Genomic DNA, 27,484 nt, shown 5'->3' with positions numbered 1-27,484 from the left:
TTTTCTTTCCCACCTGCTCTGGTGTAGGGATGGGTACTTGATCATTGTATAACTGAAACCCAAGCACAAAAATTTGTAAGCCTATAACTGTACCTCATGGTGTTTCACTAAGGTAAAGGTAAAGGCCCTCCCGTTGTTCGTCGATTTGCTCCAGCGGGCCCAGTAACGTCTCCATTGGAGACTTTGTTGTTACTGTGTCTGGCATATCGAATACGTCACGGGGAGCTTGCCAGGCTCTGCTGTGCGGGCGAGATACTCTCGGTAGCTTGCCAGGCTCTCCGAGAGGGGCGGAGGAATTGAACTCGAGTCGGCCATGTTGGCTGTGTGCAAGGCAAACGCCTTACCTCTGTGTTTCACTAAAAAAAAAAAAAATCCAGCTCTCTATTTGTAGTTTGTAATTCAGATATTGCTAAGTTTCAGGTCTATAAGAAGTGAATTCTCAGCGATATGTGTTGGGGGAAAATTATATTGCAAGCAAAAATGAAAAAGATGCTCGGATATAACTATTTGTAGAGCCCGGGCTATCGCATTCACAGAAAATCTGATCCATTAGCTTAGTCTTCCATGATGGGTCCTGAGGAACAAAGATCCTTTCATGTAAGAGGAAAGGCGGAAAGCAAAGTGTTCAAAAAGGCTGTCAGTGTGATTTTGTTTTTATAACTAAAAATTAATTTATTGGTGGCTGGAGCAATAGCACAGTGGGTAAGGTGTTTGCCTTGCACATGGTTGACCCAGGTTCTATTCTCATCATCCCATATGGTTTCCTGAGCATTGCCAGAGGTAATTTCTGAGTGCAGAGCCAGGAGTAACCCCTGTGCATTGCCGGGTATGACCCAAAAAGCCAAAAAAAAAATTCTAATTTATTTGTCTATTATTTTTGTCTTGGTGACTCAGACCTGACGGTTCTCTGGGGCTATTCTTAGATTGACTCCCGGTGGTTCTTGGGGAACCATAAGTCTTGTAGAGAATTTGAACTGAGATTGACTATATGAAGAGTGAGCTCCCTACTAGCTGTTCTGTCTAGACCCTGATCATATGTCGTGCCAAAGAGTTTTAAAGCTATAGCCCATATATGGGTTGCTCCCCTGGATACCTATGGAATAACATAGGGAAGCTTTACCCGAGTGCTTCAATCTTTTAGTGAGGCCTTTATCCCTAGGCCTATATTGGATGAGATACAATTATGAATCAAGGGAATTTACCTGTATCATTGAAGACAAATCTGGGAAGGATTCCCAGCACACTAGAGTTTTCAAAAGTCATTGATGAAGACTTCAAAGATTAATGGTGATAATGTTATTAAAAGAAATAGAAGAGGGGATGGAGCGATAGCACAGAGGGCAGGGAGTTTGCCTTGCACGTGGCCAACCCGGGTTCAATTCCCAGCATACCATATGGTCCCCTGAGCACCCCTAGGAGTAATTGCTGAGTGCAGAGCTAGGAGTAACCCCTGTGCATCACCAGGTGTGACATAAAAAGAAAAAAAAAGAAATAGAAGACACAGGAAATGGGAAGACAGCTCCTGTTCTTGGAAAGATTAATATTAACAATAATTAACATTAATGTTGAAATTAATAATTTATTTTGACATTAATTAATATCGATGTCAAAATGATCACTCTTCCCTAAGCACTATACAGGTTCAGTTCTGTCCATTCATAAATATCTATTTACTTCTTTAGAGACAAATTCTGTTTAAATTTATGTGGAGTGGTAAAATTCCCAAAATAGCCAAAGCAATTGTAGGGAAAAAGATGGGAGGATATTCTTTCTCCTAATTTAAATTATTCTATAAAGCTATAGTAATCAAGATGGCATGGTTCTGAAATAAAGGTAGTCCACTGGACTAGAATTGAGAAGCTAGAGACAGACCATAAGGTATACGGTAAGCTAATCATCAAGAAAGTAGAATAAGGAAAGTCCCTTAAACAAATGGTGTTTGTCACCCACATATAAAAATAAACTCAGACCACTTTCTCACATTTCACACAAAAATCAATTCAGAATGGATTAAGGATCTTTATATCAGACCTCAATGCACCAATTCTACCAAGGAAAACATAGGCACAACCCTCTATGTCATTATATCTAGCCACATCAGTAATGAGTGACTGCCACTAACCAAACAAATAGAGAAACAAAATTAGTCAAATGGGATTTAAATCAAATTAAGAAGCGTCTGCACCACAAATGAAATTATGACTAGAAAGAATGACAACCTGACAAACTGGGAAAAATATTTGCCAAGAATTCATCTGACATAGGGTTTTTTAATATCCAAGATATATAGAGCACTTGTAAAACTTAGCAGCAAAAAAAAATCTAAAAAGGGGGAGAAGAAATGAGCAGATACTTCTGTTAAGAAGATATACAAATGGTAAATAGGTATATAAAAATATTCCTCACCACTAATAAAGTAACTGCAAATCAAAACAATAATGAGACATTATTTCACACCAGTCAGATTGACATACACAAATAGAACAAAAACAATCATTGCTGGCTGGATGTGGGAGAAGAGAACCCATGTCAGTATTGGTGGAAATGTTGACTGATTTAACCTTTGAAAAACAATTAGAACATTTCTCAAAAAACAACTGAGATTTCAAATGACACAAAAATTCTACTTCAGCATATACTCAATACTCAAGGAATCAAAATCTTTTTTGTCTTTATGATCATATCAATACAAATGAGAAAAAAAATTTTAAAAAATCATCTATGACATTATCCTATAGTCTTACTGTTTACTTATTAGAGTAAAGGAAATAAACAACCACTGGGGGAATCATAATCATATCATAGTGTTTTTTAAAATAAATTTTGAAAGAATGTTTCAAGTATATTTCTTTCTCTTCACATATTGTGTTATTTCTCAATACGGTTTTTTTTAAAAATTGAGTTTACTAATTATCAATAGCCACACAGGTAGAAAACTGCATGCCTTGTCTGAAATTTATATTACTATAGACCCAATTTAATTTAATCCATAACTGTATTTGGACATCTGCCTGGATTATAAGAAGCCTTTATCCTTTTGCAGGAATCATGCCAGAGAAAGCAAAAGTAACATTACTTCATTGCTTACAAAGTCTTTTACATAAAATGAAAATGCAATTTCCTGTCTCAACTGTATCATAAACCAAAGTTTTGGTCTCTTTCTCACTTCTGACTTTTAACATCACTCACAATGTTCCTATAGATTCAGATAATTATCTGAATCACTGACCATTTAAGACAATTATATAATATTTTGAATACTAAATTACTAAAATTTAACAGCTGCATTTATTATTTCTCTATTTCTGCAGGTAGAAGTAATTTAATTTTAATCAGCATATCATTGTGCTTAAATGAATGTGTCAGCGCTATGGTCTTGACTGGGACTCAAGATTCTCTTCTATGTTCATTGGCTGTTGGTAAAATCCATTACTTGTGGTTGTGGGACTGAGATGCCTGTTTTCTATTTGGTCACCTGGTGGCAAGTCTCAGCAACTAGAGGCTTTCTATAGTTTTTCACTATATTGCAATTTCCTGCATAGATGTTCAATTTGCTTCAGGTCAGCTGGAACACATAGGGTTTTCTCTTTTATAACATGCTGTAAAAAATAGTACGTTTGTTTGTTTGGGGACTCTCCCCAGACCTTAAGGGGATACTTCTAGTTCTGTGCTTAGGGTATGCTTCTGACATTGCTTGGACAACTATGCTGTGTCAGGGATTGGACCTGGAGCTCCTTCAAGTAGAACTTGTTCTCAGTTTGTTGAATATTTTATCCACTTATTTTTAAAGTGCTGAGAAATCTGACTAAAAGAGCACTGTACTACTGTCCTGCCGTTTTCATCGATTTGCTCGAGTGGGCACCAGTAATGTCTCCATTGTGAGACTTGTTGTTACTGTTTTTGGCATACATAATATGACACAGGGAGCTTGCCAGGCTCTGCTGTATGGGTGGGATACTCTCAGTAGCTTGCCGGTCTCTCCAAGAGGAGTGGAGGAATCAAACCCTGGTCGGCCATGTGCAAGGCAAATACACTGTTCTATCGCTCCAGCCCTGAAGGTGAAGTATTTGGGATTTGGAATAGTATTTTCATCTGCAAAATTCTTTTCAGAAGTATGCTAGATTAATGTTTGCTAGAATACACAGGAGAAGGTGCGTGCATATCTATCAGAGTCTAGGATTTTGAAGGCCATTTTAGAATTCTGCCAACCATAGCCATGATGAAGAGGTCCTGTAATGAGATTTTCTAATAAAACTGGGAACAAATAACTTCGATAGCGGAATTCTATAGCCCAGCACTCCCTTCAAATTTCCCAATGAGTTAAATCATATAGTTGGATATTTGAGTTTATAACTTCCAGGGACTATAGGAATTCAGAATCTCTTATTGGTGCAGGTTTATGACTTAGCAAAACATAGTCCAATATAGCCAACACTGGTCACCAAATTTCAAAAAGGGGATTGTATTTGCCATTTCAGTAGGGATTTATTTTACATACTGTACAAGCAATGGAGTAGGGACTACTGTACCTTTCTCAAAAAACAAACAAAAAATAACAAAACAGCTGTAGTTTTTCTCCATGAAATAATGATTCTTGACATGCTATTCAATCACACCTGGCAAGCCAACTAATATTCTAGAGACCCTCTTTCAGTTGGGGAAAACAATGACAAAATTTTGGATATAGAATGGTTTTTAAAAATCTTCTATCTCCCTATTGAGAACACGGAGAACAGAAGCACCATTAACTTTTCTTTTAACAAGGATGTGTCAATTTCATAACAGAAACTTTGTGATCTTATATAAAGCCCTTTCTATGTCTTTGGAGAACAATAAAGATTTTGTGAAGAAATGTAGCCAGAACATAGACTCTAATTTTATACACCTGCAAACTGTCCGCTTTCATCATAACTTTATTTAAATCATGGCTATGCTTTTAATTAACAATTTAATTGGTTGGTACTTCTCAATCCAGTACTCTGGGGGTATGATTTTGTTTAACTTTCTTGTTTTAATTCTTCAGCAAAACCATAAAATTTAATTAGGAAAGTAGCCAACTTTGTAACAGCAGTTCCCTATCTAATTGGCTATGCTTTAACTGTACCTTCTCAGATTCCTTTTTACATTGCACATGCATTTTTCATTTATTCAAATCTCAGCTAAGACATTATGACTTTATAGCCTAAGTTTGTAGTCCAATCAATTTTCACTTTTCCAAAGAGGCTTTGTTATACCCAATGAAATTAAAAAATTGACTTGAAGCATTCAGATATACCCTATGAAACAGAGAGTCAGTGAAGGTCAAGGTATTGGCTGTTATCTTTATTCTGCATTAGTTTTCTATTGCTGCAGTGGAAATGACCACAAACACAGTAGTTTAACCTCACTTGTCATATTATGATTCTGCAAGTCAGAAGTCCAGTTACAAATGGTCGGATTTTTTTTTTCAGGGTCTCAATGGGCTAGAATCAGGGTGTTAGTTCATCTCCTCGGAGTTCAGGATCCTTTTACATCCTTAGAGGCTAATTCCTCAGGACCTCAGGGTCCTCTTCCAAACTCACGTGGTAGCTGCACAATTCAGTTCCTTGTAATGTAAGACAGATTTCTCCATTTCCTGGTTGTCTATCAGTTAGATATGGCTCTCATGTCCAGGAGATCAGTAACATTCCTAGGCAACTTAATCAAATTCTTTGAGGCCAACAGGAATATTTCCTTGACTTCACTGGAAACAATTGGAAAAAAATATCTCTGATTTTAAAGGGCTCACAGGATTGGGGTGACCTCCCCAGGTAATTGCCTTCCTGTCACTTAATGTCAGGAGAGTAACATTATCCACTATCCACTACTCCCAGAGGAGCGATTATGTACATGGGTGTGTATGTGGTGGTGGTGGTGGAATGAAGGAAGTGAGTTGTACAAAACTTTTGGGAACATCTTGTAGTTTTTGCCTACCGCATTGAGCTTTAAGAAAAGAAGTCAACTAAAGACTTGAGGCAAATTCAACTGCCTTCCCTCCAGAGGTAGTCCACAGGGTGTGCAAAGAAGCGTTTAACAATGGCCTCAATTCTGTCCCATCAGCTCTGCAGGAAACAAGATGACAGATAGCCATATTCTTTCTTCTCTGCAGGGTGCTGTCTCTACCTGGTCAGAATCCTTGCTTTCAGGAATGTATGAGAATCATGTGACAAAGTAATTTGAATTTAAAACGACATAGAGTTAACATGATGCTTTTAGATCGAAATTTGTATGATCTTAATGCCTCAAACTTTTGTTCAAAAAAACTAGTTCTTTAGCAAAAGGAAATACAGAGATGTGCTGGAAAGGGTTAACGTGCAGCAGGCATGAAACTGCTATTCTCAGGAAGGATTGCTTGCAAGATTGGATCTGAGCCGGTATCTGGGAATTTAGATTTTGGGAAGGTTCCACCACCATAAGAAAAGTAGCTCATTGTGCTTAAACTGTATGTGCAGACAATATAGTTTACGCGGAACACCTGCTTTCCTACAGGGAGTGTGGGAATTCGGTTTGTGTTAGGCCCCAGTTAAAACCTGGACATGTCTATAATGAGCTTCCCCTGCAGATAATATTTCACATGTGTTATCACAACTTGTGGTTCGGGGAATTGGGAACATTTTTGTGACTCCACAGAGAATCCATTCTTGGAAACGTGCTTTATTTCTCCTGGACTCAACCGAATTTTTTTTTTTTTTGGGCTGCTTTTGCTTTGAATGTTTTTGCCACAATAATCACTGCTGTGAGTAGAACTGTAGGCTGAGTTGTGAGAGTTTTCCTGCCAATCCCTAAACTTGGGGGTGGTCTCAGTGACTCTCAACTCAAGGACTAAAGAACACAATTATATTGACAAAATAATTTTAATTAGCTGCCTTGCCCTGAAAAACTTGGCTTTACTTTTCTCCATTGTGAGCATGATCTCGGTAAACAGATGAGAGATAAGAAAGAGGAAAGACTTGCACATTCTAGAGCCGTGGTTTTCAACCCTTTCACACTTGATCTGCACCACTTCCCAGACTGGTGGCTGAAAGTCATTGTTCTAGAACGTTTAGACATGTGTTTCAGTTCAGCATGTTGACCCAGAACAAACTGCTTAACCTCTGTCTGTATTGCCCAGTTCCTTCAACTACAAAATAGCAATAATAATGGTGTCACTGCCCAGAGCTATTGAAATGAGACATTTTTCAGAAAAGCACTTAGCACCGTGACCTATATATAGTGACTGAAAGGGGTTGGATGAAAACTGTGGGGAGTAGAACTGCAAGAGCACTGTCAACATTCTGATTTGAATTCCCACTCTTCCTTTCTCCTTTTCCTCTTTGCTCTTCCTCACCTGTCCCCTTTCCTTCCTTGCTCAGCTGTGCTCTGGGCCAGTGTTTTTGTGACCAATCTTTTTGGTGACCATTTTTTAACCTTCCGACCTTGTTTCGTTCCTATCACTGTCTGACTGGTTGTCTCCCTAGTCTCATGGTGTGGCCCTCATTCAGGTGGTTTTCACCTGTGTCCCCTTGGAACAATCTGGGGGCCTCCAGGGGGTCATATGACCTCAGTTTCTGTAAGGGAAACCTACTCTAGGATCCTCCACTTCCAAACTCCTCCCAGTTTACTACCTTTCTTCAGATAATTAGCACTGTATGCAGGACCGCGAGATCCCCCCCCCCATCTTTTTTTTTAAGTGCATACAAAAGAACCACAATGTGTGTTGTGTGCTGTTCTCTCTCCACTCAACATCTCTCAGTTCCATCTATGATGACTTATGTGATTTTGTAAGTAACCTCACTACTCTTAGTGGTGTCATTTCACTGCTTTTGGTGATAGTAAGTGATCATCACACATATAATTGTGCAATTTCATTTTCATAGCTTTGTAAATGTACCATGTAATATATTCACAAACGGGAAAAAAATCTTTTAACAAATCATGATTTCCAAGACCTGGTGTAGATATTTATTCTCTTCAAAGCAGGAATCCAAAGCATAGTGTGCATTTTACTTTCTTTTTCTCTCTCTCTCTCTTTTTTTTCTTTATGGGTTACACCTGGCAGTGCACAGGGTTTACTCCTGGCTTTGAACTCAGGAATTACTCCTGGCGGTGCTCAGGGGACTATATGAGATGCTGGGAATCGAACCCGGGTAGGCTGTGTGCAAGGCAAATGCTCTACCCGCTGTGCTATTGTTCCATCCCTCTTTTTGTCTTTTTTGGGGGAAAGGGTGGAGTTTGGATTTTGAGAAATACCCAGCAAAGCTCAGGGTTTATTCTGACTCTGTGATCAAGAATCACTCCTGGAGTTGCTTGAGATACCATGTAAGGTGGTGCTCCAGGTCTGCCAGGTGTAAGGCAAGAACCCTTTCAGTGGACATAGAATCTACTTGACACCTTATTTCTTTGTGATTTTTGAGTTTTTGGGAGACTGCAAAGTGTTCAGAAATTGCTACCATGCTTGAGTAGGAGAAGGTTAACATGAGTATCCAGTAACAGATTCTGTGGAGGAGGAAAGAAGGTGCAGCAAATGCCCAGCAAGCAGTCTCTTTGATACGGATACAAATCATAACAATTTGGGGTGAGTTCCTGCCTCCTCATTCTGGTCTCTTGGAATGAGACACAATGGTTAAACTGGTCATTGCATTTGTAGAAGTTTGAAATGAGCAGGAAGGAAGGAAATCAGTAAAACTAAAAATTCAAAACTTCACTGACAAATACATTCAATACATCAAAAGCAATATTTAAAAGCAAAACAAAAACACCAAAAATTTGATCATTACAAATATCTTCAGTGGGGCTGTAGTGATAACACAGCAGGTAGGGCGTTTGCCTTGCACGCGGCAAACCCGGGTTCTATTCCCAGCATGCCATATTGTCCCCTGAGCACCACCAGGAGTAATTCCTGAGTGCAAAGCCAGGAGTGACCCCTGTGCATTGCCAGGTGTGACCCAAAAGTAAAACAAAACAAAACAAAAACAAAAAACAAATATCTTCAGAAGTCACAAAGATTATACTTACTCCCTTATCCCTTTTACAGTCATCTAGGAAAAAAATTTTTCGGTCCAATATTAAAGTTTAATTGTTATTTATTTTTATATTTTTGTTTTTTGGCTACAACTATTTGGAGCTATTCCTGATTCTGTTCCTTGGAGTTTCTCCAGCCTTACTTGGGGGACCATGTGGTACCATGAATTGAACCTGGGCCTTCTACATGCAAAGCATGTTCTTAGCCCTTTGAATTATTGTCCCAGCTCCAGGTTAATCTGTATTGATCTTCCTCTCTAATCATTCAAGCGAAGTCAAACCATCACATATTTTATAGATTGGTTTCTGTTCTTGGTAGATATGGAAAAAAGTTCATCCACACTTTTCATCAAAACTTTTTTAGCTAAAACTATTGCTTAATTATATGTGGTAATGGGAGATGAGAAACTAATTCTAAAATCCATAAAATTCATCAAAGATTGCATAATCAGAGTCCTCCAACCTTTGCTAACAAAATTTTCCTATCAGACCCACTGAAACATAGCAAAATTAATTAACTTAAATTCCCAGCCTTTATTTTCTTCAGCTCATTTCTGCCTGAAGTTTTAATTAGAATGAAAGTGTAGATGATCAGCAACAAGACTTCAAGAAGGTAAAGTGAAGCTCTGGAATATTATAAACAAAATGTACTCATTTGTTAGTAACAAAAAATAAGAAAAACATTAGCCAAATTTATAAGATATTCCAGATGTTCACTGAGAATAGAGCACTCAATAAGAAAATATACAAGTTTTCTTATGCTTACACTCTACTAAGGGAGACGGGAAATCATTTAATAATAAATAGATAATAACATAGACATATAATAATTCTTGAGTAATATCAAACATTCTTGAAAAGTCATTTGAAGTGATTTCTTAGCAGTTTTTGGCTAATTAATACAATTCATTAATGATAGTCAGGCAAAGCCCTATAAGCACTTTACAAGCACAATTCCCTGGTTAGTGGTCATTTTTTTTCTTACCTTAAGTTGTTGGTATATTTTCTTCAGTGCATATGCTTCTTCTTCTGTATTGGGAATAAGTCTTATCAACTTATCACTGTTTTAAAAAAAGAAAAATGATGATATTAAACTTTCAGAAATAAAGATTTAACCATCTCTAACTGTTACCACTTTTTTCAAAAAGATTTCTGCATTAAAGAAGAAAAACTAAGTCTGGGCTGATCAGTGGATAATTTTATGCAATACATGTTTTAGAGCATATAGGTCCTCTTTTCCTAATGTTAAACTAAATTTTCCATCAGCTCTTGAAGATTAGAAATTAACCTCTAAACACTACTTCCACTACCCAGCCGTCGCCACACTCCAGGACGCTTTCCGGACCCGCGTGGCAGCTCCGGCCAAGACCCACGCACGACTGAAGACCCACAGAACAAGATAAGCAGAACTCTCTGAGACCTTGGACTCCAGGCTCGGCGGACCCAGGGACAGAGCTTCTCTGCTTGCTCCCACCAACCACAGGTGACAAAGGGATTCTAATCAGGAGCCCCACCCTACCTGCCCTATCTGCTTCCATCAACCACCCAGGGATCAAATTGCGCACAGGAGACCCACCCTACCCAGATAAATACCCCACTGGCGGACTTCCACTATTGACACTACTTCCACTACCCAGTTGTCACCACACTCCAGGACGCTTTCCGGACCCAAGCGGCCGTGAAGACACATCATAAGACACTAAATACCCATCTTCCGGAATTGTCCTACCGTATTTGATAGGGTTCAAATATGGTAACACCTACAAGGGTGATTAGAGGTCGCCCCAAAAGCCTCTATCCTTCTCGGAAAGACTGGTAAGCTACCGAGAGTATTCCGCCTGCAAGGAAGAGCCTGGCAAGCTATCCGTTGTGTATTCGATATGCCAAAACCAGTAACTACAACTGGTCTCATTCACCTGACCCTGAAGGCTTCACCGACATGGCAGGACTGAGAAGGATGAGAAAGGAGAGGCCGACAAAATCTCAAGGCCGACCTAGGCTGCCACAACGAAGGAAGACAAAAATGATCGTCTGTACTTTCAATGCACGTACGCTAGCATCAGATGCATCCATCGAGGACCTGATGGTACAAGCGTGAATGATCAAGTACGACATCATTGGTCTGACCGAGACAAGAAGGCACGAATCTCACCATGCCGTTTTCGACACTGGAGAAGAATTTTTCCTCGAAACATGCGATAAAAGAGGTGTTGGAGGTGTTGGTGTCCTTGTCAACACAAACTTGGCCAAGAGCATTGATTCATTCGAATGCCTAACAACCCGAATCGGACGTTTACATTTGAATAGATGTGGCTCACTGCCTGCAGTTTCTATCTTTGTTGTCTATGCACCAACATCTCATTATGATGAAAGAGAAATCGAGAAGTTCTACATGGAGCTAGAGAAGTTCTATAAAGAAGACCACACCTTCTACAAGATCATTGTGGGTGATTTTAATGCCAAGATAGGACCAAGAAGATCAGCTGAAGAACTTCACATGGGGACCCATGGCCTAGAATGGAACGAACAGGGTGAGAGACTGTCTGAGTTCATGTCGACCAAGACCATTCATGGTAACTCACAGTTCCAGAAGGCAGAATCTAAACGATGGACATGGGAGTCTCCCGGTGGACGATTTCACAACGAAATAGACCACATCATATTCAATCAATGGTTTTGCCTGACTGATGTCGCTGTTGTCCCAAAATTTCGAACGGGATTGGACTGCCGTCTCCTTCGTGCAAAATTCTACTTCACAGAGTGGGGAGAAAGGGCTGCAAAGTTCAAAAAGAGAACTCCCAGAATGACCACCAACTGGGAACGCTTTGGTACTATTGCGGCAACATGGGAAGATGCCATTGTTGACAACATTGACGAGGAATATGATCGACTGGTTCAGCACCTCCATGAATGTGCGAGGAACGCCAAGAGAGAGATAACCACAAAAAATCGCCTATCTTCGAAAACTCTTGAGCTAATTCACCAGCGTGATTTGGCGCATGCCTCAGGCAACCACAAGCTAATGTCCGAACTCGCAAAGCAGTGCAGAGATGCAATCAAGGAAGACCTCAAAGAGAGAAGAGCAGAAGTACTGGTAGATGTGGCAGAAGCCGGGAAAAGTATTCGTAATGCCCGCCTGTCCTTTGCCAACTATAAGACCAAGATGACTGCCCTCCGACGTCCTAATGGATCCATCACATCCTCCAGAATGGCAATGGAGAAGATTATTCATGCCTTCTACTCAAATCTCTTCGATAGCCATGTCCACTTGCCGACTTACCAAATTCCACAGGATGGATATGTCGTTCCCAACGTTCTCCCTTCCGAAATCCGACACGCCATTTTGTCGGTAAAGAAACAAACAGCACCCGGCCCAGACAAGGTCAGACCTGAACACCTGAAGAACCTGCCGTCAGTACTCATCAATACACTGGCTTGGCTCTTCACTCGATACCTGTCTGAATGCAAGGTTCCGTCCCAATGGAAAACCAGCAGGACCGTACTACTGTTCAAGAAGGGAGACATCCATGACATTGGCAACTATCGCCCGATCTGCCTATTGTCTGTCATCTACAAGTTGTTCACTTGAGTCATCCTAAATAGGATTGGCAGAACACTAGATGAAGGACAACCATGCGAGCAAGCTGGGTTCCGCAAAGGATTCAGCACCATCGACCATATCCACAAGATAACCAAGCTCATTGAGGTTTCTCGGGAGTTCAAGATGCCGCTCTGTTTAACGTTCATTGATTTAAAGAAGGCCTTTGATTCTGTTGAGACGGAAGCGGTCATTGAAGCCCTAGCCAATCAGGGCATTCAAGCCCAATACATCAGGATCCTCCGCGAGCTGTATTGCGGATTCACTACCAGGATCTCACCATTCTAGAAAGAAGTGATCGTTGATGTCAAGAGGGGTGCGGCAGGGTGATACCATTTCACCGAAAATCTTCAGTGCCACCCTCGAGAACATCATGCAACGACTGGAATGGGAAGGAAAGGGAGTGAAGATAGATGGTCGGCAACTACACTACCTCTGCTTTGCTGATGACATTGTTTTAATAACACCAAACATCAGCCAAGCGGCACAAATGCTGGCCGACTTTGACTGTGAGTGTGGAAAGGTAGGACTACAGCTGAATCTTACGAAGACAATGTTTATGAGAAACAGCCTTGTTCCTGACGCCCCATTCGCTCTCAATGGAACGACCATCTCCGAATGCAACAGCTATGTGTACCTAGGTCGAGAGGTCAACATGACAAATGACCTGGCACCCGAGCTGCACAGGAGGAAGAGAGCGGCTTGGAACGCCTTCAAGAACGTCGAAGAAATAGCTAAGAGGACGAAGAACCTCCGGCTCCAGGCACATCTCTTTGATTTCACTGTTCTTCCTGCATTAACATATGCCTCAGAGACCTGGGCCCTACGCAAACAAGATGAGAACGCTATTCAGGTCTCCCAAAGAAGAATAGAAAGAGCTATGCTTGAAGTATCACGTTTCACTCAAATGAGAGAAAGAATCCGGAGTTCTGACATCCGTCGATGATCAAGAATCAGGGACGCTGTCTCATTTGACAAGGTGTCGAAAATCAGATGGGCTGGTCACGTAACGAGATTTAAAGACGACCGCTGGACTAGAGCTGTTACCGACTGGATTCCACGGGATGTCAAAAGACCGCGTGGCTGCCCACCTACCAGATGGTCAGACTTCTTCGTCAAGATCATGAACGATCGGTTTGAGGCTCTTCATGTTCCCGGAGCGAACAGATGCCATTGGGCTACACTAGCACGCGACAGGGACAAATGGAGACGTTACTGGCGCCCGCTCATGCAAATCGACGACTAACAGGAAGTTAAGTGATTAACAGAAAATGGCCCCCAAACAGGACCAGTACCAATAGGCATAGAATTTTTAATAATAGCATAGAGCAGAGAGCAGGAAGGATAATTTCTGACAAAATTAGAAAAAAAACCTGATTTTAAAAAATTATTGCTGAGAAAATAATTTTTAGTGATAGAACACAGATAATAGATATGCTATGAAGCATTTCTGTCTTGGATTCTTCTCAAAAACACAATAAAGAGAAGCCCATCTTCTCTCTCTAGCATGGCACTTCCCAGCTAGCTTTCAGAGCCATTGTGGAGAGTGTCCCTGATGGCTGTGCCATTTTAAAGTGATAGCACTATAGCACTGCCCTCCTGTTGTTTATTGATTTGCTCGAGTGGACACCAGTAACGTCTCACAACAAATTGTGAGACTTGTTGTTACTGTTTTGGGCATACTGAATATGCCAAGGAGAACTTGCCAGGCTCTTTCAGAAACTCTCGGTAGCTAGCTGGGATGCTATCCGAGAGAGGCAGAGGAATCGAACCCGGGTCGGCTGCGTGTAAGGCAAATGCTCTACCCACTGTGATAAAAATTATAAATCAAATTTTACTCCATTAAATTTTTAACTTAGTGGAAATTACATGAAAAGACTCTAACTGGTTGTTTGAGTAGAGATTGTGGATTGCCTAAGGAAACATCTCACATTTCTGTGAGTTCTCAGTGGAATCTACCTGGCCCCAAGGTGTGGAAGATGGGTGTATTGTGTTGTAGCTATGTCGTGATGAAGACAGCTTGGGGAGCACAGTCCTGGTGTTTCATAATATCACTGCTTCAGGTAGTTTTTTATAGAGTAGCTGATGATTAAATATTTATTAATGGGTCCCTGAGAAAATAAGAGGAAAACCTAAAGTACAGCTGGAATGAATTTTTATTTTTTGAGTCACATCCGGCATTGCACAGGGGTTACTCCTGGCTCATGTACTCAGGAATTACTCCTGGCAGTGCTCGGGGGACCGTATGGGATGCTGGGAATCGAACTCGGGTTGGCCGAATGCAAGGCAAACCTGCTACTTGCTGTGCTATTGGTCCAGCCCAGGAGCATGAATATAGGTGAATATCTATATTCACCTCCTGGGCTTGGCTGGAGCAATATATATATATACATATATATATATATAACTTTTTATAGCCCTACATGGTCTTTTACAATGACTACAGATGAAGTTGATTATTGTTATTATTATTATTTTTTTCCCTTTATTTTATTTTATTTTTTTTAAAGTTGTAGATTTACAATTTTTTTGTGCTTTGGTTTCAATTATACAATGATCAGATACCCATCCCTCCACCAGTGCCCATTTTCCACCACCATGGATAATATCCCTCCCACCCCCATCCCCCCATCCCCCCTGTCTCTGTGGCAGGGCAATCCCCTGTGTTCTCTCTCTCCGTTTGGGTGTTGTGGTCTGCAAAAGAGGCATTGAGTGGCAAACATGTTCAGTCCATAGTCTACTTTCGACATGCATCTCCCCTCCTGGGAGGATCCTCCAAACATCCTTTATTTGGTGCTCCCTTCTCTATCTGAACTGCCCTTTCCTCTAGGATACCCGGCTGGCCTCTAAGTTATGGAGTAATCCTCCTGGTGCTGATCTCAGCTATTCTTGGGTATTAATCTCATACTTTGTTACTTTATATCCCCCAGATGAATGCAATCTTTCTATGTCTATCCCTCTCTTTCTGACTCATTTCGCTTAGCATGATACTTTCCATATTGTACCACTTGTATGTAAATTTCATGACTTCATCTTTTCTAACAGCTACATAGTACTCCATTGTGTAGATGTACCAAAGTTTCTTTAACCAGTCATCTGTTCTTGGGCATTCAGGTTTCTTCCAGTTTCTGGCTATTGTAAAGAGTGCTGCAATGAACAAACAAGTGCAGATGTCACTTCGACTATACATTTTTGCCTCTCTGGGATATATTCCCAGGAGTGGTATTGCTGGGTCAAATGGGAGCTCAATTTCTAATTTTTTGAGAATCGTCCATACTGTTTTCCAGAAGGGCTGAACCAGTGGACATTCCCACCAACAGTGAAGGAGTGTCCCTTTCTCGCCACATCCACGCCAGCATTGGTTGCTTTTGTTCTTTTGAATGTGGGCCAGTCTCTGAGGTGTGAGATGGTATCTCATTGTGGTTTTGATCTGCATCTCCCTGATGATTAATGATGTAGAGCATTTTCTCATGTGCTTTTTTGCCATTCGGATTTCTTCTTTGAGAAAGTTTCTGTTCATTTCATTGCCCCATTTTTGGATGGGGTTGGATGTTTTCTTCTTGTGGAGTTTAACCAGTATTTTGTATATCCTGGATATCAACCCCTTGTCAGATGTGTATTCGGTGAATATCCTTTCCCATTCTGTAGACTGTCTTTGTATTTTGGTCACTGTTTCTTTATTATTATTTTTAATGGGGAGAGTTTGGGCCATACTAGGCAGTGTTCAGGGCTTATTTATTTACCCTTGGCTCTATGCCTTGGGATCACTCATGGAAGTGCTCTGGGAACTGTGTACTAATCTGGAGATTGAAACAGGTTTTGCTGCAGGCAAGGCAAGTTTCTTAATCCCTGTACTATCTCTCTGGCTCTAATTTAATTTTTTTAATTATAGTTTAGTAACATGGTTTGAAGTAGATTATTTTAATACCTTAAATATGAAGCATAAAACAAAACCTCTATCATTTTCCCCATAATGCATCTTCCTAATCTCAAAGGCACACTAGAAATAAGGATGAAATTTGCATACTGTTCCATGCTTAACTACTTAGACCAACAAATATGGAGGGCATCAGAAAGTCAGGGAGACCTCTAGGTTTCCTTAAGACTGCATGATCACTTCCAATAACTTTAGCTTTGTTATTTCAAGTGATCCTGTTTTACCTTCTTTAGTGATCTTTAGCTCTGTGAACAAAAAGGCCTGTGACTTACTGATAATCAAGTAGATTTTAGGCACTGGCTACTCAAATAAACCTTTGTACCTTTATTTTTCTAAAAAAGTCGCACTAAACAATCCTTCCAATATTAGAGTCATATAATCCTGGGGGCGGGGAGGGACAGGAGAAGAATCTAAGTGGACGAGAAGAAAGAAATAATCAAGACCTTGTAAAATAAATCCAAAACACACCCTTGGAATTTGTATGTAATTGTATTTTTGCTCTTTTACACTCTGTACATGGTTGTCTGACCTCTGTTTTTCCTGGATTCATCCTATCTAGCCTGGCCTATGTCATCTGACCCTGTCTGATTCTTATGTTCAAAGACAGAGAAAGACAACTCCTCTGAGTGATGTGGTTGCTTCTGAGGAACGGGTCGCCTGACAGCTTGCTGAAAAACATCTCCATCTGGGACCTTGTCAGCGCCCCAAGAGTGCAAAGAAAGCAATCTGGAGCTCGGTTTACAGCCCAGACAAATTTTATTTTGTTTTGTTTTAAAAGACAAATAATTCATATCACAATTGGTTCTTCTTCTGTGAGTATACAATAAAAGAGGAACTCCCCTGGGATTATTTAACCTTGAAAGTGATTGCTCAAATCCAGCCTTGTCCATGAGATCATAAACATCTCACTTCCCCCTCAAGCCCTCATAGCTCCTAGCAATCCTCAGGTGTAAATTGAGAAAAAGGTTCATCACTGTTGCATTATTTATCAAAGAACAGCGGATAAGGAATGCTATTGAAGAAAAACCAATAAAAGGCTGTACTGTAAAATAAATAAATAAATAAATAAATAAATAAATTATGACGGCAGAAAAACCAGTAACCCAAACCAAGAGCTCATTCAGCAAGCCTCTTTTGTTTCATCAAAAAGAAAACTCACATCTGATTGAGGGAAATCATTTAGTATTATGAAAAGGGGGGTTTTAGGTAATGCAAGGTAGGCATTAGAACTTAGAAAATAAGCTGTGTGCAACCGTAAGGAGCTGGTTGCTTTATAATTTTCCGTTTTTCCATTTTTCTTTTCCTTTTTTAGCCACTAGGTGGCAACACCAATTTAAGACCCGTCAGGTACTCTGGGATGAAGATGAGGAGTCAAAGATCTGAATGGGTTCAAATTAGAGAGAGACTGGGAAGCCAGCTGTTTGTTCAACCTTGTTTGTGAATCAGATATTTAAAACTCATAGTATACAGTTTAAAGTTTTCCTAAAAAAGACAGCACATATGGGGGGTGAGAGGGATACTGGGATCCGTAATGGTGGGAAACGGGCACTGGTGGAGGGATGGATATTTGATCATTGTATAATTGAAACCCAAGCACAAAAATTTGTAAGTCTACAACTGTACCTCATGGTGTCTCACTAATAAAAATTAAAAAAAAAAAGACAGCACATAAATTCTGGTAGTTTAAGAAAGCAGTATCGCTCCAGCCCGATAGCACAGCGGGTAGGGCGTTCGCCTTACTAAGCAGCCAACATGGCCGACCCGAGTTCAATTCCTCTGCCCCTCTCGGAGAGCCCGGCAAGCTACTGAGAGTATTCGATATGCCAGACACAGTAACAACAAAGTCTCCAATGGAGACGTTACTGGGCCCGCTCGAGCAAATCGACGATCAACGGGAGGGCCTTTACCTTTACCTTATAATTGAAACCCAAGCACAAAAATTTGTAAGTCTACAATTGTACCTCATGGTGTCTCACTAATAAAAATTTTTTAAAAAGACAGCACATAAATTCTGGTAGTTTAAGAAAGCAGTATAAAGGCAGCAGGATATCCCAAATAATAACTTTCCCAGTCAGTAATTATGATTATGTATTCACTTATGACAGGTTCATATTTTTTCCCCCTTGCCTTAAAAAATAACTTAAGTTATGTTGCTTTCGGGTTAATAATCAAGTTTAGTCATAAGTTTGAAAGTCACATAAATGAGACAAAAGAACATAAATTTAAGTGATTTTATAAAGCATTATATTTATTTGAGGGGAGTGTAGGGTCACACCTGGTCATGCTCCGCTGTGCTCAGGGCTTACTCCTGACTCTGTGGTCATGAATAACTCCTGGAAGTGGCCAAAAGACATTAGGTAGTGGCAGAAATCAAATTGGGGTCAGCTACTTGCAAGGCAGGCAAGCACCTTAACCTCTGTACTATCTCTCTAGTCCCCAAAGTATTACATTTCTAATAATAAAATCTACAACTAAAGAAGAAAACAGTAAGAGACTGTTGCCAAACTATCTGTAATCCATCTGAAGCTCAGTGGAATGCAACCATAATTTGTCTTTTCTTTTAAAATTCAAAGACCACATTGAACTTGTATTGACTATGTTTACTGTTATTCTGTATCTTCACTATGCAGCACCTGTGAAAAATTACTCGATGGAAAACCTGAAAGCAGCTTTCTATACAGACACAAAGATGGAGCTTCAGATTTTTGCTTTTACATCCTGATATGACCTTTCACAATAAATTCTTCATAAATTGTGGAGCTAGGTTATAACCTCCTGCTTGCAAAAATTTAATTATAAAAATATGAAATAAAGTTTCCTGATCATAGTTATTTCCCAACCCTGAATTTCCTTGATCCCCTAGCAACCACTGGTAATAACTTCTTGAAATTCACACTGACTCTTCGCACATATACAGGTACACACAATATTACATAACATTTTATAATTTATTATGTATTTGACTTATTTATTGTTCTAATACAGTTTAAAGATTATTATTCACTTCCACTAAGCTGTTTTTGGTTTCAAGTCTCTTCATTGTTTGCTTGTTGTGGTGTCAAGTGGTACACTTACTGCAGTCTGTTTTTTTAATATATATATTTATTTATTGAATCACTGTAGGAAGAGTTACAAAGCTTTCAGGTTTAAGTCTCGGTCATTCAATGATCAAACACCTTTCCCTTCACCAGTACTTATTTTTCACCACCAAGAACCCCAATATATCTCTCCTCCCAACCCTCCCAATGCCTGTGAGGCAGATGATTTCTACTTGACTATCTACTTTGCTTACATTCATCACTTCGACAAAAGATGCGCCATTATTGTTCAGAGTTTCCACCCAACAATCAGAACTGCTGAAAAGGCATAGTGAAATAATTTGTTTTCTATATTTGGTTATGAGGACCACATGATGCCGTGCAGCAATAGCGCCAGGTGATTTTGGACTTCTGATATTTTACTTATTAAGTCTGGAGGGATTTCTGCCAAGAACCAGATAACTACAAGATTGGTTTCTGTGGCTCTGGAGCCATGGCCGTGCTGGAGACCTGCTCATGGGGGCCAACTCGTGACCTCGGTAGGGCATGAAGGACGAGCCGGGAACGCCCCCCTTCCCATGAGGTCGCAGTTGCCCCATCACCACTGTCTCATACCTGGATTTCCAATAAGCTCTGAGGTGGCAGCCACCTTGCTTGGGGGGAGGGAGGGGGAAGAAAGGCAGAAGGCAGCGACACCCTTTCCCTCCCGGGGAGGCATGGTACCCTGGATTAATGCATAGTCCATTCACTTTTCTGCCGCAAGCTGCCGGGCTCTGCATTAAGTCCTTGTGCCTCTGGAGTCATGGCCATGCTGGAGAGCCGCTCGTGGGGGGCAACTCGTGACCTCAGTAGGATGTGAAGGATGAGCCGGGACCCCCCCCTCCCATGAGGTTGCACTTACTGCAGTCTGGAGGGCAGCAATGGGTATCACACTCAGTTGCAATGCTCACATGCGTGGGTGTGGTGCTTGCACACTTTTGTTGCCCTGTGCTGGGCTTGCACTTTCTGTGGTGCAGAGAACCACATTATAAGTTCTGGGGGATCATCCTTGGTGATGAGAGGTGAGGGGGATTGAATCTTTGGCCCAAAATATACTGGGGAAGTGTTACACAACTTGTCCACATTGCCAAGTTCAAAACAATTCTGTTAATAATTTAGTTTGGAGTTTTATACCTATAATCGTAAAGAGGACGTTTTAAGATATATTTTTTAAGATGTTCTTTTTGAATCACAGTTGTTTTCTAATTTGGTATTAATTTTATGCTAGCATCATGGAATTGTATCATTTCTCACCCTATGTAACAAATTCTGATTGGGGATTGGGTGCTGGGGATTCCATCCATGACTTGTACATACAAAGTTAGTACTCTGGCACTGCTGTACTCTGATCATTTTAATGGCATAGAAATCATGTTTCTGTTTTGCAGAACATACCTATAAAGTTTTTCAAGTGAAACTCCTCTTCCATTTTTTAAGTAGTTGGATATTAGGTAGTATTGTAGCACTGTAGTACTGTAGCACTGTCCTCCCATTGTCCATCGATTTGCTCGAGTGGGTGCCAGTAACGTCTCACAACAAATTGGGAGACTTATTGTTACTGTTTTAGCATGTCAAATACGTCACGGGTATCTTGCCAGGATTTGCCATGTGGGCAAGATACTTGGTAGGTTGCCGGGCTAGGTATCTATTTTAATTCTCTTGTAGATAAGGATTTGATCAATTCCCTGATGGATTTTTTTTAAATTTAAATTTATTTATTTTTAATTGAATCACAGTTACAAAGTTGTTCATGATTGGGCTTTAGATATATCATGTTCCAACACATGCCCCTTCACCATGCACACTTCCCACCACCAATGTCCCCAGTTTCCCTCCCCCTACCCTGCTTCTATGGCGGGTACTTTTCTTCTCTCTGTCTCTGTCTCTGTCTCTGTCTCTGTCTCTGTCTCTATCTCCATCTGTCTGTCTGTCTGTCTGTCTGTGTGTCAGTCTCTCTCTTTCCTTTTGGGAATTATGGTTTGTAATACAGATAATAAAAGGTTATCAGGTATATTCTTTTACCTATTTTCAGCAATCAGTTCCTGTCGAAAGCAATCATTTCCAACTATTATTATCATACTAATCTCTTCTCTACCCTAATTGTCCTTCACTCCCCACACACTTGTGACAAGATTCCAACCACTGACCAGTCCTCCTGGCCCCTCTTTTCCCTGGCCTTGGATATTAGGCTCATACTGTCATACTGTTATTTTTCAAATGTCCTACAAATGAATGAAGTCATTCTATATCTGTCCCTCTCCTTCTGACTCATTTCACTCAGCATAATACTCTCCATGTCCATCTATTTATAAGAAAATTTCATGAATTTATTTTTCCTAACGGTTGTGTAGTATTCCATTGTGTAGATGTACCAGAGTTTCTTTATCTCAGTTGTTTGCTCTCAGGCACTCAGATTATTTCCAGATTCTGGCTATTGTGAATAGTGCTGCAATGAACATAGAAGTGCAGGTGGCATTTCTGTTGTGTGTTTTTGGGCCCCCAGGGCATATTCCCAGAAGCGGTGTTCCTGGGTTAAATGGGAGCTCAATTTGTAGTTTTTTGAGCAATGTCCATGTTGTTTTTCAAAAAGGCTGGACTAGTCAGCATTCCTACCACCTTGTTGGGTTTTTTGAGGCAATCTTGGTAATATGCACTTCCTGCAAACTGTACACATTTTTTAACAGAATATATTAATATAAGTCAATTTAAATACCTTCTAATCTTATGTCATTATTGGTCTCCCCTTTTCTATGACCTAGCATTTTTTTTTCTTTTTGGGTCACACCCGGCGATGCACAAGTGTTACTCCTGGCTCTTCACTCAGGAATTACTCCTGGCGGTGCTTGGATGACCATATGGGATGCTGGGAATTGAATCCCGGTCGGTGGCAAGCAAGGCAAATGCCCTACCCGCTGTGCTATTGCTCCAGCCCCATAGCATATTTTTGGTGAGTTGATTCCCAATCTGTGCTGAAGCCCTGCAGTGCTGGGGATTAGTCTGTGCTATCATGCACAGGGTCTCCATGGCCACCTCTAGCAGTGCTCAGGGGACCATGGGGTGCTGGGGACTGGCTACATGCAAGGCACTTGCCCTAATCTCTGTACTCTCTCTCTAGTCCTGTTCTGTTCTGTTTGGGGGCCTCCCAAGCTGTGTGTAAGGGGTCCGATAGCTACTTCCAGCATTCCTGGTCACTCAGACTAGCAATTCAGTGATAGAGCCCAAGGGTGTGTTCCTGCTCAGGGTCACCCAAGCAGATCTGGGGGACTTTTAGAGCCACAACTAGAAATATACAGGTTTGAACTTAGAATGTGCATCAACTCCTGTACCTTAGTGTTGTGTATTTGTTTAGTGGCCATAGTGGAAAGTGATCCCCGGCGATTCCTGGCTTTGTGCCAGAGAGTCAATCCTGGCAGTACTCTGGGGACTTTGTGTGATGCTGGGCAGCTGAACCTGGGTCAGCCATATACAAGGCAAGCACCCTACCTTCTTTTCTCTCTCTGGCTCCACAGTGTTAAGTGTTTACTAAAGTTCCTTAATCAGACTTTCCAAAGATTTTTTAAAATTTGATTTATTTAATAATTTATTTTTTCTTTCCTTTCCTTTTTTTGTGGTGCTAGTGCCTGCCCCAGGGTGGCACACACTTGCTTACCCCATCCCAGGGGACACACCAGCAATGCTGGAGACTGTACTGGGTGGTGTGGGGTGGCCCAATTTTACTGATTTTTTTCAAAACCCCTCTTCTATTTATTGATCATTTATATTTATATATACATATATTCATTCTCCACAATTACTGTTACATATATAATTTCTCTATTTTATTAATTCTGCACTTATTTTTCTTTTGTTTAAAGCACGGTGATTTATATTACTGTGAATGACAAGGTTCCATGCATATGATGTCCCACCACCACACTGTCCATCAATGTATCCACTTCCTTCCACCATTCTTCACTTATTTTGTTTTGTTTTGATGTGGAGGGCTAGGGGGTGCATAATTGGCTGTGCTCAGGGTTTACTCCTGGTGGGACTTGGGGGACCCTATAAGATGCTGGAGATAGAACACCAGTCAGCAGGGTACAAAGAAAGCGCCCTACCCATTGAACTATCTCTAGAGCCTCCAATGAATTCATTTGTTTTGTTTTGTTTGGGGCCACATTTGGCCATACTCAGGACTTCCTCCTAGTTCTGCACTCAGGGATCACTCCTGGTGGGGCTTAGGGACCAGGTGAGGTGCCAGGGATTGAACTTGGGTCAGCCACATGCAAGGCAAGCATCCTATCTGCTGATAGTATCTCTATCACCCCCCCATGCACGTCTTTTATTAGGTCTACTTTGTTATTCATATTTTACTAGCAATATTGTTGATGCTCATGTTTAATAGTTGGTAATTTTAAGTTCCTTTTTGCAAAAGATTTATTTTGAAAAATGTTAAAAAAATTCTATACAAACTTATTAAGCATGTTTAATTTTGTCATTTTAAAGACCTCCATTCTTATTTTTAATCTGCTAATTTGACAATTTTAAATTTTTATTTAACATAATTTAATTGACAATTGAATCTGTCCATCTATTTTCAAATTTGAAAACCTGATTCATGTATTTTGACAGCATGCAGCTATATATAAACTCATGGCTTTTGCATCTTCTGGGTGGAATAAAAATTTTATTCAAACAAAATGTCATTAGAAAAATTGTTCTTTGGCTCATCAATGCTCCTTACCATGAATTCTATTTCTTTCTCCAATATGGTTGACACTCCTGCTATTTTTGAACTTGACTGGCACAGTTTTACCTCTTACTTGCTTTTATGCATGAATATGTGTGTGTGCATGTGTGTGTGGGGGGAGGTTATTGGGTCAAAATTGGGGGTATTTGAAGGTTACATTGTTTAGGAAATCATCTTATGCATCTTAACTCTGGAAATAGCTTACTATGTCTCTGGCCTTCTTACTCCCCGCCCCCCTCCCCCTCCACAAACACCTTTTTTTCTTTCAGATGTGTCTCTAGGAAATATCACAACACTATATTACATTTTCAAAAATCCAACGAGATTTATTCTTTTGAGTGGCCTCCCAAAGCAGTGCTCAGGGGTCCTAAGAGTTACTTCTGGTAATATCTGACCCAGCTATGCGGACCTGATTGTTCGGGCCTTAGGCTTTATGATGCCATTGTCTTTTGATTCCCACTTCCAGTATTCCTTCTGTTCAAATTTCTTTGCTACCTTTTAACTATGTAAGCTATGTATTTAGTTTCATTTTCAATGGTTTTTTTCTTTATAAATTTGATAAACATGCTAACTTCTTTCCTGTCTAAAGTTATTGTCTTTATATTCTTCCTCTTGATCAAGATGAGAGCTTAAAAGTATTTTTCCCCTCCACTCTTCTCTTTTTCATGTTTTGTGCTTATGCTCCGTGTTTTGTTAAAAATTATCTGGCTGGTGGGCTGGAGTGATAGTACAGTGGGTCAGATTAGCTAAGATACTTGCCCTGCATGAGGCTGACCTGGGCTTGATCCCTGATACCACATATGGTTCCCTGAGTACCACCAGTTGTTTTTCCTTCCTGCCCGCCCCTCGCCCCCATCACCTGGCTTTTTCCAGAGAGAATTTAGACTTTTTTTTTGTTTTTTGGGTCACATACAGCGATGCTTAGGGGTTCTCCTGGCTCTGCACTCAGGAATTACTCCTGGAGGTTCTTGGGGAACTATATGGGACGCCAGGGATTGAACCCAGGTCAGCCGAATGCAAGGCAAATGCCTTACCCACTGTACTATCACTCCAACCCTCACCTGGCTTTTTAAAAAATTTTATTTGATTTGAATCCTGTGATGCTTAGAAACTGCTCCCAATCTGGTGCTCAGTAGTCCCTGCAGTGCTGGGGATCAAACCCAGAGCTCCCACATGTAAAACATGCACTTTAGTCAAATGAGCCATTAATTCCTCATTAGAAATTTCTGGTGAACATTGTATCTAATTGTGGACAACTGAATTGTGCCCCTCAAAATTTAAATGTTGAAATCGTATTACCTTCTCTCACAGAAGGTGATGCAGTTAGAAGTGGGGTTATTATGGATGAAATTACATTGAATGATATGGTTAGGGTGAGATCTACTCCTACATGATGAGGATCCTCATATGATGAGGAAATTTGGGCTTAGATGCGCAATGAAGAAGCATGTGCAGAGATGAGGCGTGTCTTTTGCAGGCCCAGGGAGGGGCTGCATAAGACCCCAAGGTTGCTGAAGTCATCATCTCAGACTTCTTAAACCACATCTGTGAGAAGAAAAAGTCCTGTACTTTGATGAACAATTTATGGCATTTAAAACAACTGTACCTCATGATGTCTCACTAATAAAAATAAAAAAAATAGTAGTATTGGGGCTGGAGCAATAGCACCACGTGCCTTGCACGTGGCTGACCCGGGTTCGATTCCCAGCATCCCATGTGGTCCCCTCAGCACCGCCAAGGAGTAATTCCTGAGTGCAGAGCCAGGAGTAACCCCTGTGCATAGCTGGGTGTGGCCCAAAAAGCAAATAAATAAAAATAAAATTAAATTAAAAAAATAAAAATAGTAGTATTAGCAAACACACAAACCTTGAAGATTTCAGAGTAATGATTACATTCTCTCAGAGTAATTTCTTGATACATGGATGCCACATTCCCGCATTCTCCCAGTACTCTCAGTAATGTACTCTCATATTTTCTCTTAGTAATGTATTTCTATATACATCCTTATACATTTATGTGCTCCTTGTATTTCCTTGATGTCTTGATACTTTACTAAATTTTATACTATGTATATTCAGGAACTAAGGTCTTATTTATTTATTCTTTGGAGGCCCTGGGTTTTGAAATTATTTCCATAAAGTGATTTGCAGCTTGTCTTGAACAATTAAAGGTCAGTTTTCTTTTGTTTTGATTGCAATTTTTATGCAGAATGTAAATTAGCAGCCTATAGGCACACATAGTAGAAGCCTAGGATATTTATTTTTCATGGACCACTCCTATCTCCCAAATTGGTAGTTAAAACCCACCTCTGTTTCTCTGACTGGTTGTAGAGCAATGTTTCTCTGCACATTGAGATACCTTGCTTTGTCTTGAGACTTGTGTCCTATTTCCCTCTTAGGCCCATAGAGGTATTGGAATCCCAGCCTCGACTTTGAAGTCCTTTCATAATTTAACCCCCAGAACCACATGCATCATCTTTTTCTTCCATTTGAGATTTGTTCTCACCTAATCCATCGAAAAGAATGGCATTTAAAATTTCCATTTTTTTCTTTACAAAGTCCAGTTGTACATTAAAACCACTGACAGATAGCAAATGTACAGGCTCTGGAGACATGTTCCTGGCACCAGAGGAATGATGCTACACAGGTTTTGAACTTCCCTGCACCTCAGTCTCCCTATCTACAGAGTAGGAATGCCGGCACTTTTTAAAAAAATTTTTATTAGTGAAACACCATGAGGTACAGTTGTAGACTTACAAATTTTTGTGCTTGGGTTTCAGTTATACAATGATCGAGTACCCATCCCTCACCAGTGCCCATTCTCCACCACCACTGATCCTAATATCCCTCCCACCCCACCTTCCCCCATCCCACCCTGCCTCTGTGGCAGGACATTCCCTTTTGTTCTCTCTCCTTTTGGGTGCTGTGGTTTGGAATGTTGGTACTTAATTTGTGGTTATTATGAAGATTGAGTACTTGTGTCAAGTGCTGACATTGAAAGGGTCGCATGGATATTTAAATATTGTTACATTTTGGTTTTTACAATATTTTAATTTACATTTTTATTTATTTACATTATTTATTTATTTACATTACAATTTGTGGGTTCCAAACTAAATCGTCTCC

The 27,484-nt window shown here is 40.4% G+C and overlaps 1 protein-coding gene across 1 annotated transcript in view; it reads right to left on the bottom strand.

The window, feature by feature from the left end:
• CPA6 (carboxypeptidase A6) overlaps nt 1–27,484 on the bottom strand; it is a 287,513-nt gene that overhangs the window by 153,972 nt on the left and 106,057 nt on the right. Inside the window, exon 2 of the mRNA XM_056111478.1 lies at nt 10,004–10,079. Coding sequence (XP_055967453.1) covers nt 10,004–10,079 — 76 coding nt within the window. The remainder of the gene's footprint in view (nt 1–10,003; nt 10,080–27,484) is intronic.

The sequence above is a fragment of the Sorex fumeus genome, unplaced genomic scaffold, assembly GCF_029834395.1.
Source record: "Sorex fumeus unplaced genomic scaffold, SorFum_2.1 ptg000002l, whole genome shotgun sequence".
NCBI lineage: Eukaryota > Metazoa > Chordata > Mammalia > Eulipotyphla > Soricidae > Sorex > Sorex fumeus.
Note: the sequence above shows the minus strand (reverse complement) of the source record. Positions and strands in the feature narration are given on the sequence as shown.